Source organism: Pinus tabuliformis, chromosome 2_2 (assembly GCF_031772625.1).
Source record: "Pinus tabuliformis cultivar Carrire ecotype Pingquan chromosome 2_2, CPIR1, whole genome shotgun sequence".
NCBI classification, from domain to species: Eukaryota; Viridiplantae; Streptophyta; class Pinopsida; order Pinales; family Pinaceae; genus Pinus; species Pinus tabuliformis.
In genome coordinates, this window is record NC_142300.1 from 1,141,255,421 (window position 1) to 1,141,267,550 (window position 12,130).

A 12,130-nucleotide genomic window follows, 5' to 3' on the forward strand; every position below is an offset into this window, starting at 1 on the left:
ATTTCTCCACTCTCCCTTTCTCTCTTTCCTTTTTTTTAATAACTACCCCTTCTTAAGAAATTTTTCCTTATATCTCCTACAAATAAGTATCTAAGCTCCTACAAATAAGTATCTAAGCTCCTGAATCCAAATAAAAATTTCCAAACATAAATTGTGGTTGATGCACCCCCATATAAACTTGTTTCCCAATGCATTTGACCAGTTTTCCACTCAAAGCAATTACATCACCCACATAAGACGAAAGGTTGCATGATGCTTTGCGGGGCCGCTCTGTCAGTCTTCAGCAAAATTGATCCCATGATAAAAGAAAATATCGGGATCGCGTTCCCTCCACAGTATACCTCCAATCAAAAGTGTGTCACTTTGGGGGTTATGGAGTAAAACCCATGAAAAATTGAACATCTTGTAGGCTTGTACTAGATCTGATTTGCCATTGACTCTGAAGACCAAGATTTGCTTTAATGGAGTCATGATCCTAGTGGTTGCAGCGCAAGCCTAGGCTTCCTGTAACAGCCCATCACTTCCCATTGGGGTCCCGTCAATTCACTCTAGTGACCATCCCTCCTGGAATAGACCAGTCCAGCATTATCTTGCTTCGCTGATATATCTGTCGATCTAAGAGACCATTTGGGTTCTGGTGGCTAGAATAATCAGTTGCCATGCTACCATGGCCTCCTCCCTAAGCTTCATACTTGTAGTTACCAGTATTACATGCCTCCTGCTCCTCCCTGATATTCATACTTGCAGTTACCAGTATTCCAGTATTGCATGCCTCCTACTTGCAATCAAACATGGATATGCCTACTCTATTTCAAAAGAAAACAAGGATTTTGAAATACATGCCAGCAATGTCACTGATGGAGATCTCGCACTGTCTGTAGTAGTTGCAGGGGGAAATTCCATAACATACACGAATTTAATTGTCAATGCATAGTTGCTGCACCATATCACTCCATATGCAGTCGTTCCAGAATGTGGGGAAATTAAGTCAAATCTCCCTTGGCCATGCAACGAGCTGAATAGACGTTTTTCACCCACAACAATGATGCGCTCAAGCTCCTCTGCACCCACTGGACGGATCTGGAACTGTGTTGCGTCCTATTTTCGTTGTCTAGATAGGCTGGCACTACTGTGTTGCATCCTTATTAGAATCCTAGTCCAAATGGCTCTAGCTAGAATTCTAAATCCGTTCTTTTAGAAGAGATTTACCGTTCGAATCCTACCAGCTCTGGTTACTAAATTCAATCTAACTGGCTCTGACAATTATGTATTCTTGCTTCCATCTGGATGAAAATTATTATGTATTCTTGCTTCCATCTGGATGAAAATTTCATTCCTGATAGAGATTGTAGCATAGTGAGATATTGCATTCCTGATAGAGATTTTACCCTAGTGAGATATTAAACACTGTAAATACATTTGACCTCCCTCTAAAATTATACAATTTGCCTAGTATAATTGCCTAATTTGGCCTCTTGTAGCTCCAATGAAATCAATCTACAGTTCTGTCAATAAACATTCTCAGTTCTGTTCCCTCTAAAATTATACAATTTGGTCTCTTGTAGCTCCAATGAAATCAATTTACAATTTTGTCAATAAACATTCTCAGTTCTATTCCCTCTAGAATTATACAATTTGGCCTCTTGTAGCTCCAATGAAATCAATCTACAATTTTGTCAATAAACATTCTCAGTTGTAGCTCCAATGAAATCAATCTACAGTTCTGTGAATAAACATTCTTAGTTTTGTTCCCTCTAAAATTATACAATTTGGCCGCTTGTAGCTCCATTGAAATCAATCTACAGTTATGTCAATAAACATTCTCAATTCTGAGTCTGTCTTCTCAGTTCCCTAAATTTGACTTCAATTTTTGGTGATAATGCTGCATCTTGGCCTCTAAAAAACTTATCTAAAGTGATAATGCTGCATCTTGACCTCTAAAAATCTGATCTACAATTCTGTCAATAAACGTTCTCAGTTCCCCAAATTTGACCTCAATCTTTGGTGATAATGTTGCATCTTGGCCTCTAAAAATTAAATAGACTCGTCCTCCCAAAAATTAGACAGACTCGCCCTCCCAATATGTGAGAAATTCAGCCTCTGAGAATAAATATTCTTAGTTCCCTAAATTTGACCGCAATCCTATCTACAATTCTGTCAATAAACATTCTCAGTTCCCTAAATTTGACCTCAATCTTTGGTGGTAATGCTGCATCTTGGCCTCTAGAAATTAGACAGACTAATCCTCCCAATATGTGAGAAATTCAGCCTCAGCCTCCTCGGAGGAATTGCTCTTGACCCAATTAGAGAAGATTCTCGACCTTCTAAGGGAATGAACACATCCTCCTGAAATTCGACCCCCAATCTGGAAATAAATTCCACCAAAGTTCCCTGCATCAAAACCCCCAAATAACCTTGCAAATAATTTAGAATTTGCCAATAAAATCCTCACGCTGCCAACGTGCACAACTCTGATACCATTGTAATATGAGGAACAACAAAATAATCAAAATATGGCACATCTAAGTGTTCTAGTTAAAAATAATTGCAAACAAAACACTAAACGCAATGGGATTTGGAAATGCAACTTTTATTTATATTAATAACTGAAGGAAATGGTACATGTCCATACAAGAAATTTCAAGCCCCTATAATGGCATGCACGACTGCTTATTAAAAGAGAAGACAAATGCACTGAAGCACGATCGTGGACCCTAGATGGATCCACCAGACAAAATAATAGCCAGGGAGTTTTCGTCCATGGGATCAAACTGGAGCCAGAGAAAATAACATCCACAGGGTTTTCGTCGCTCGGATCAAATTAGCTTCTATCCCCTTTTATAGGCTTGATGGACTCTCTAAAGAGTCTATTTTATTATTTTCCCCAAGGAAAATACCATGGGCTCATACCATAAGAAAATACCACAGTAAATACCATGGACATGTTCTTGTCCATTTTGACTAGATAAAGAAAGGGAATATTGCATATGTCTTATATATTTGTAATTGTTGTGATGAATAAATGTATCAAATAATTTGTGTGTGTCATAATGTGCTCTCTCTATTTTTCTAACAAATACAACTAGTGCAATTATATAAATTAAATAGTTGGCAGGCATCAATATCCATCAATCTATAATAAGCATCTAAACACTTATTTTATGATACATCTCATTGCTAAAGTAAATAAATAAAAAAAATTATAAAACTAACTAACTCATAAATTTATTTTAAAATTTTATAATTATTATTAACTATAAAAGAGATTTATATGTAAATTAAACATATATATATATATATATATATAAAATATGGAACAAGATTCATAATTTAGAAATAAGATTTATTACAATACCATGATTCAATATTATAATTTGTCAATACTATGATTCAAATCTAATATTTGTTAACCACTTGTTTCTAGGTAGTTTAATTAGATTGTTTTTGTTTAGAATTATGAAAATTCCCGTAGATTTTCATAAAATCTAAATTATCGTTAAATTACAAAGTGCAGAATCCATTTTCAGCATCACAAACATAATTCAAACATTGTTAATGTAAAACTTTTTAAATTTTTTTTATCAAAATTCCAACCATTTTTAATCATCCAAACAATTCTTCCAAAAAGACATTTCCCTTTTTTATTCGTCCATTTATAATAATTAATATAATCTACTTTGCCCAATAGGGCTGGCTTATATCCCAACTTTATACAAGTATTTTGCTTAATATAAAACTAAAAAAATAAAAAAATAAATATCGCAAGGCTAATTTTTGCCCCATAATCACCTGAATATCATCACATTCCACATGGATTTCGCTTGTAATCATAGAAATGCCATTGAATCCGACATACATCATTAAATGGAGGCCATAGATCGTGGGTGAGATGCAACGACATGGCTCATGGAATCCAGACATGGGGAATCCAGACGTTGGGAATCCAAAAGTTTAATTTTAGTGAGATTTTTTGGTGGGTGTTTTTCGTTTAATTTTAGTGAGATTTTTTGGTGGTTTTTTTTCAATTTTTTTTAAATTTTGAAATTATAAGTTTGATGAGTAATTTTTGTATAATAGAAATGCTTCAAAGTATTTTTTGGAATACTAATTTAAATAATACAAATCAAAATTGCACTTTAAATTTGGGACATCAAAAAAATCTAAAAAACTACATTAAAAACAATTCCTTTTATAATAAATATTAAAAATGGATAAACAATTTAACTGACACAAATTAAGATTTCACTTAAAATTTGAAGCATCAAAAAATCCAAAAAAACTATATTAAAAACAACTCCTTTTATAACCAATATTAAAAATTGCAGCAATAGAACCAGAGTTAATTCGCTGGTCATGCAAAAGTTAAATTTAAACAAATACTTGATGAGTCATGCAATCGCTGGTCGTTAAATTTAAGTCATGCAATACGCAATACTTAAATTCACATTTTGGATAAAAAAGAAAAACCCTGGGAGATCAGTTTGCTGACGGAACAGCTGGCTGTATCATGCAACAGCTTCGGCCTGTGTTCTCTGGGAAGCTATGCAAAACGTAGAATGGGCAGAATCCCACCAGAATATGACAACATCGCCTTCCCTCAAATTCTTTCTTGCCACGTAATCCGTCCAACCCTCGATCAACACAAAAGATCCGCTGCTTCTCCATCGCCTGAACGTCAGTCCAATTCTTGGCCCTCCAATATTTCCATTGCCATCACCATCCATATCAACTATCGAAATCCTGCATCCGTTGCCTTCAGTGATATCTCGCTTTTGCAATGAAGTGAAGAATTCCAGACATGTCTGCGCTGAATGAGTTGGAATAATTAAGCGGCTGAACCTTCTATTTGCGTCACTGGAAGTCAAAGCTTTTGAAAAACCTGTCGTCCATGCTATCAACGTTTGGCATGCTAGCATCTCACTAGAATCCATTTTCTATGCGTCTAGAGATTTGATGCACAAAATCTACGCAGCTGCCTCTGATACAAAACTTCTCTGCTCTGAGTTTACAAAAACGTTTCTCGTCCTCTTGTCTCTGTAAATCAAGTTAAAGGCGATGTGCAGTCTTATGACCAGTTCATGTCTGGGGCGTTGGCTGCGGGTGTGGCGAGGCAGTGTGCTCTGGTAGGGTAATGGGGTTAGCCTAAGGCGTACTGAAAGCGTATGGAACTGAATGCCGGGCGTGGGTGGACCTACTAGCTCTCCTATTGTCTCTCTCAATCCTAAATTATAGAGGCTATAGGCAAAGAGCATCAGGGTAGTCTAATTTATAGGACAAATGGCATTTTTCAGATTTTTTTTTAATAAATTTTAACTAAAATTTATTTGTTATTTTTAGAAATTTTATTTTAAACAAATATTTTAATAACTAAAATTTAAATTTCCTGAATTTTCAAAATTTATTTATATATTTAAAAATATAGTTCAAATAACAAAAATTACAATTTTACTCTACTTTTATTACTATAACTAATAAAAAAACTTTAACTCAACGCCGTAGTCTTTAACGCGACTTTTTGAAAGCCTTTCCGGCGATTTTTTCCGATGAAAATCCGGCAGTAATTTATTGGAATCCAAGTTTGATAACTAGTTTCTGCACAATGAAAGCGTCCCAGGTGTTTTTCAGGGTGCTGAATCCGAATATGCAGTTAAAAAACCATTTTAACTGCAACAAATCATGATTTCATCTCAATTTCTTCCACCGGATTCCGTCACCGGAATCTCAAAAAGTCGCATTATAGACAACTCCTAAATCAACTATACTTAACTTTGATTGTAACGGGAATAAAAGTCGAGTTCCCATTGTACTACTCACCCACTCATGCAAAGTCGTTCCGACAAACTTAAATTTCAGCGCAAAACATACAGTTAGGAGATCAGTTTCCTCACGATGCATCATGCAACCGCTTCGGCCTTCCATCAAATTCTTGCTCGCCACGTAGTCCTCCCAACCCTCGATCTGTTGTGCATTGGCTACTAAGTGGCATGCTCAACGCTACCTTTGTCCACTTGAAATATTCCAGTAAGACTTTTGAAATGCTGCAGACTTCGCATAAAAATTAATAGATTCAGGAGTATGTATGCTATTTTATTTACACCATTCCAGATATTTTATCGGATAGGAAATAAGTTTAAATTTATAAAATTAAAAAAAATAGATTAAAAATGATAAATATATATGTATATATTTTCGAATTGGTAAAAAGAATTATAACTTTAATGCATTCTTAGATGTCAACTCACTTTTTGATTTTGTGTCTTATTCATGTTTCATTTTCGGATAGTCTCACCATAAAAATAGTTTGTTAGGCACCCAAATCTATCACTATTTGAAAATTTAGCAACCTCTAAAGAATTTATTGTCAAATTGCCATAAACCACTAAAAATTGAGAAGATTTCTACTTGAGAAGTACCATTGTAGATAAAGAATAAAAATATCTAAATATAAAAACTAAAGAATCTTTTAAGAAAATTAGAACTAGTTAGCAATTGCACCGAAGGCTGCGAAGGAATGCCGAGATCTAGTAATGTGGAAAGCAATATTCAAGCGAAAGATATGGATAATGAAATATAATCAAAGTTTGGGTTTCTATATATTTTCTAAAGAATGTAGCACAAGTTTAAATTTAAGAAGAAAACGTACACTAACATAAATGGCCCAGAACAATGGTAATCCTTGCAGGGAGAAGGTACGTAATAGAGGAGTTCAATTTTTGTGGGGTTTTTTTAAAAGGCATGGAATAAATTCTGAACATAAATGAAAATGCATAAGGGTTGGGAGGAGGTGTTCAATGTTGTTGAAAGTGTCTATTTTAATAAAAAGGCTGAAAAATAAATGATGGCGTTTGATGTTGGTGGAGATGTCTATGATGGATTCTGGCTCGCTTGAAAGGAGGAAAAAGTCCTTTGTTGTTGCAACCAAGAGTTTAGTTGCAATATCAATGAACGCAATGACATTTTCTAGATGGCTAATATGCTCATGCAATTCAATATAGAGTCCATAAAAGTGATCACATTCAAGGAAGGTACCATTGCATTTCATGCAATGCCATATGTTTTCAGATTGTTGGACAACCTTTTCCAATATATTTAATCCCATCAATGCGAAGGGGCCATGCAAGGAAATAAATATCTTCCATGTTAATTTTTGCTGTAGCAGGATATATGACAATCCATTGAGATTCCTTGGAGCAGGACATCACAACAAGTTTATGGATTATGTTTGGTTTGAGGGGCCTGCTAGAAACGCCTGTGTATTTTTTTACTCAGTGAAGGTAAGGATGCATGCGAACCTCTTTCCAGAAACCTTTGTTGAAATTGATGTATTTTGACAATATATGGGTTTATAAGAAGGAAAGTTGAGGGGGTAGTTCCAATAGTCCTTGCATTTAACTCAAAGAGATGATCCCCTTTGATTAGAAGGAAAGAGTGAATTTTGAGGTGTTAAGGTCAGAAATTCCATCCCCTTAAGGATGGCATTGATGCCCCATAAGGTGAGATCGATGATGCAACCTAACATGTCATATAAGGCGAGATTTTTTTTGCGATTTTGTAAGCCATAATGTTGGCATATGATGGATGTAGGAGAAGTTGATCTAATAACACCAACAATGTCAACAATTGAGTTGATAGTTGCAATGTTGAATGAACTTATCGGCGTGAAATGAAAGTAATGGGAAGGAATCCACTAATCATAATGTATGAACTAAGGCACAGTTAATGTAGACAAAAGGAGGATTTCAAATGAGCTATTTAGATGATTGTAGTTGGGACTATGATTGCAAATAGTAACCTTCTTCTTCACTGGTTGCTTACTTAGTGATGGAAATTTTCCATTGCAACATTTGGCTATACCTGGAGTAAGATGACATATGGAAAATTACACAAGTAAATAACTAAATGACCACAAAATTTATACAATTCCTTAATTAATTCTTTGAGCATTGAGGGAATTGTTGGTTTATTATGTTGTGATGATGAGTAGGGAAAAATGTGAAGACAAAATGGATTACTTTTCACATTGTTTCTTTCAGCAGTCGAGTCAACACAACTCAAAGGAAAACTTCAAAGAGCTAGAAAAGCATTGACCAGGCAGGGATTACCTAGGGGAGGTTGGAGTCACTTTTGAGTTTCAAAACGATGATTCTAGATCCCATCAACATGCCCATGTCCAACATTTCTCTTCTCAATGAAAGGATTTTGATTATAGTAATTCCAGGGATGTCTGTGGGGTTCTAGTATATTATCGTCGAACCGAAGGGTAGCTCTAGGATTCCTTTTATTTGTCAAGAATACACATGCCAATGGTCTTAAGGTTGTCATGGCCACATCTATTGTCTTTGACGTTATCAAAGTCTCCAAGGGAGTTCAAAGCAGATATGGCTATTGAATTTTCTTAGAGATTTGCGGTTTCGATGGCATTGAGAGGGCCTCATGTCGCTTTTCAGGGTACTTGCAAGAGTATAAGAGAATCATGCCTGTGAGGATTATGGGAGTGAATTTGGATTCAAATGATAAGCTAACTCTTTGGATATGGTGTGTGAGAGTGCTTTGAAACTGCCTTCTTCACGCATTATTGGAAAAGTTTATATTGACTAGGTCAGAGTTGGTAGTGAGGTTGATTACTTGCACTATTCAAAGTGCCAAGAGTTGCAAACCCTAGTCATCAGCATGGTTAGATTTGTTCTTTGCTAGTTTTAAGAATTAAGTTCATTGTGCTCTTAGCCATTTTGATCGACATTATTCTAAGGGTTTTGCCTTCAAGGGCCATTTACTCATTTTTAACCTTTACCTTCGATATTGACTCTAAATAGTGAGTGTCATCTTTCCATGCTCATAGATTTCCTCATGCCAATAAACCAATAACCTCACACATGCATAGCAATGGTCCCCATGTGTATTAGACTTTTGTAAACCAAAATAACATAATAAATAACAAGATTCAAGATGCATTAATGCTTGGACTTCTCTTTGCAGTAATGTGTAAACCAATATTTATAATCCCTATGTCCATATGTCATTAAACACCTATCCTAGTACATTCAAGGGCACATCATATTTTTCTCACCTCTAGAAAAATTTCTATTATTTATTTAACTATTTCACTTTAATAAATAATGGTGATGATGATGGCATTACTCTCTATTGAGGTCAACTTTGGTTTATCATACCTTAATAAAAATGTGAAAATTTAATTGGTTTGCTTAAAATGTTACTTCTATACTAAAAATGATTGGATAGAGGCTCTACTACACTTCCATAATTTCATTGAGTTAACAAGTTAGGAGCTGTTAAACTCTTTATCATGCCCATCTAGCATAATTTAGAGGGGAAACCTCTCGAGATCCTATAATTTGCAGATGAAAATGTATTCCGACTGCCTTCCCCTTCCAACCATGAAATTCAAATCAATTTCATTTTGATATTGCTTCGACTTCCAAAATTCACTTCGAACGAAATGTTAAAATAGGAAAATAAATATCTGGAATAATATTTGGGTTATTTCTTATTTCTAATTTTTTTTATTCTTCTTTGTGTTTGGTTTTTGAAAAGTAGGTAATCTGGTAGATTAGTTTGATAATGTGATTTTTTTGGACTTTCTGATTTTGTAATTTGGCTAAACATTTTGAGGTGAAATCTTATTTTGTGTTATTTATACTGGTTTTTGGCCGTATATATGGATTTAGTACCATGAAAAAACCTAAAACACTTGGATTGTGTAGGTGTTACCTATCAAATTTATAATTTTAATAAATTTTTGCAGGATTTTAGAGAAACTAGTTAAAAAAAACCCACCATTTAGACTCACTTAAAACAACTTGGCACTTAAATCACGAAAGTGTGAAATTTATGAGGTGAGAAAAAAGACTCCTGAAGTTTTCAGCTCCGTCGTAACCCATGTTGTGTTGGGCACGTCGCTGGGTTGGTTTACACTATTACAATAACATGACTTATCAATACTCCATTCCCAACAAGCATAACTCATTTAATGTGATACTCATTCCATGTTATACTTGTCGCAAGCAATAACTAACGACCAACTTCTAGGGAAGATCAGTGGTATCTATGGAAGAAAGTTGTTGTTGGAAGTCATTGAGGAAAGCGGTGGTGGAGACATAATCGCAAAACTTGAACATGGACGAGTCTTTAAGGAATTGTGCTAGGCATGTGATGAACAAGCCCGACAATGTCTACCAACATTCCTTGTCATTATTTGATATCAATTGACTGCAAGAAGAGGCATCCCATGGAAGTTTGTGGGAGTAATCATAATCCATTAGACATGAGGCAACATACGTTCTCGCAATCGTGAACAATTATAGCAATAGTGCCCATCTAATCTTCATGTTTTTCACTTTTCCTATGCAAGACAAAAGGCATGCAGAAAAATATGTTGATCAGGTGGTTGTTCATGGCTCTTTACTTCTCTCATACCATTATTGCTATAGTGATTCACTTGATTCGGTGCACTTGATTTATGGAAGTCAAGTAAGAGAAGGTAGCTAAGCCTTGGGGTGATTTGGTTGAAAAATTTAGTATGGTAGATATATGGAAGTTAGAGAAGAGAAGGCGATTGTCCTTTCAACATTTATTTGGTTCAATCTATGCCAAATTTAATGTTCTTGGGTTTATATGGTGATTCAGGCCTCAATGCGATGAAAAGAATGTCACTGAGTTTATCTTGATGCCAAGTGCAAGCATAAGGAGATGTCAATGAATCCCAAGTCATTAAGTATATTAACAGAAACAAACTATTTGTAGTGGCTAGATTTGAAGGCCAAATCATTATCTTTTTTACATATGTTCCATAATTACCATTTTTTGCATTTCCTATAGCAAATTGAAATTTGAGATATGTCCATGGAACTTGTCTTTTGTTTAGGAAATAACAAAAATCATTAGTTGAGTGGATGTGTGGTTTAAATAGCCTCAAGGATACGAATTAGTAGGAATCATCCAATGTTTTACATTCAAAAATAATTTATGGAGATGACCATGAGAGTTCATAATTGAAAGCGAGATCATTTTGAAGGGAGACACTTTCCAAGGCAAGAGGGGTTTGATTATTTTCGAAGTCTTCCTCATGCTCTAAATAATATGTTTTGCTAAAATTTAACGCGTGAGGGAGTAACCTATAATTTTGGAGATAAATTCCTTACCAAACATATTTTCCTCATAATAGCCATCAGCTTAAGCAATATCAGAAAAAATAAAAAATAAAAAAATAAATAAAATAAAATAAAATAAAAATAAAAATAAATAAATAAATAAATATTAAATAAATAAAATAAAATAACACACCTTGTAGGCTTCATTTCCTTTCACCACTTAATATATGCACTTAACATAGATATCTTGAGCTTAAACTTAGATTTTATAAGAATACCTATTCCACCAAAATTTTAATATAAATCCAAGTTATCCCAATCAAACCTAATTTGTTAATCATATTTGACCTAGGGAAAGTATCAAACAAAATTCTCAAGGAAATTATAGTTTACAGTATGATGGGGAAACAAAAGGGACGAATAGCACATATGGGCCACTACCCACAATTTGGTGTGTAATTGGAATTTTGGCCACCCTAGTTACAGGTTTGGTGATATATTTATTAATCTTATTATCACTCACTAGATAACCACTTCTTTAAAGGACCTCTAGAGAGGCTTGAAAGCAAATGAATACCCAACAATTTTGAAATGTAGCCTAGTTGAATCTAAGTCCATTGCTAGGATGAGAACCACTCAAGCATATGGTGCTAGCTCTCCTTGTAGCATTTATGTCTTAGCACACTAGATGTTAGGGTTATAGGTACTACAAACACATTCAAATATTCCATGGTATGATTCCAATATTATTTATCCTCTATAACAATTAGAAAATAATTATTATCAAAATGATAATTCACTAGCTAGCCAACATATGACATAGGGGAAGCGATCCCTCAAATATATTTGAAGTTTAATTGGAGGCTAAGAAGATACCGTAGTGCCCATAAATACAAAAAAAGAACAATGTTGACCCTAATTGGAAGTCATTCCTAATGGCTTTGAAAAATCCAATATCCTCTAGTTTATAACTATTAATTGATAGACAGTGTGAGGAACCCACAAATAGGGTTTCCACACTA

General features: G+C 34.6%; 1 protein-coding gene across 1 annotated transcript; it reads right to left on the reverse strand.

Moving 5' to 3' along the window:
- Positions 1–4,505: 4,505 nt before the first annotated feature.
- On the reverse strand, positions 4,506–4,931 carry LOC149197422 (B3 domain-containing protein At2g33720-like). The gene has a single exon (XM_089408683.1). The coding sequence runs from the start codon at positions 4,929–4,931 to the stop codon at positions 4,506–4,508; it is 426 nt and encodes a 141-aa protein (XP_089264809.1).
- Positions 4,932–12,130: the final 7,199 nt, after the last annotated feature.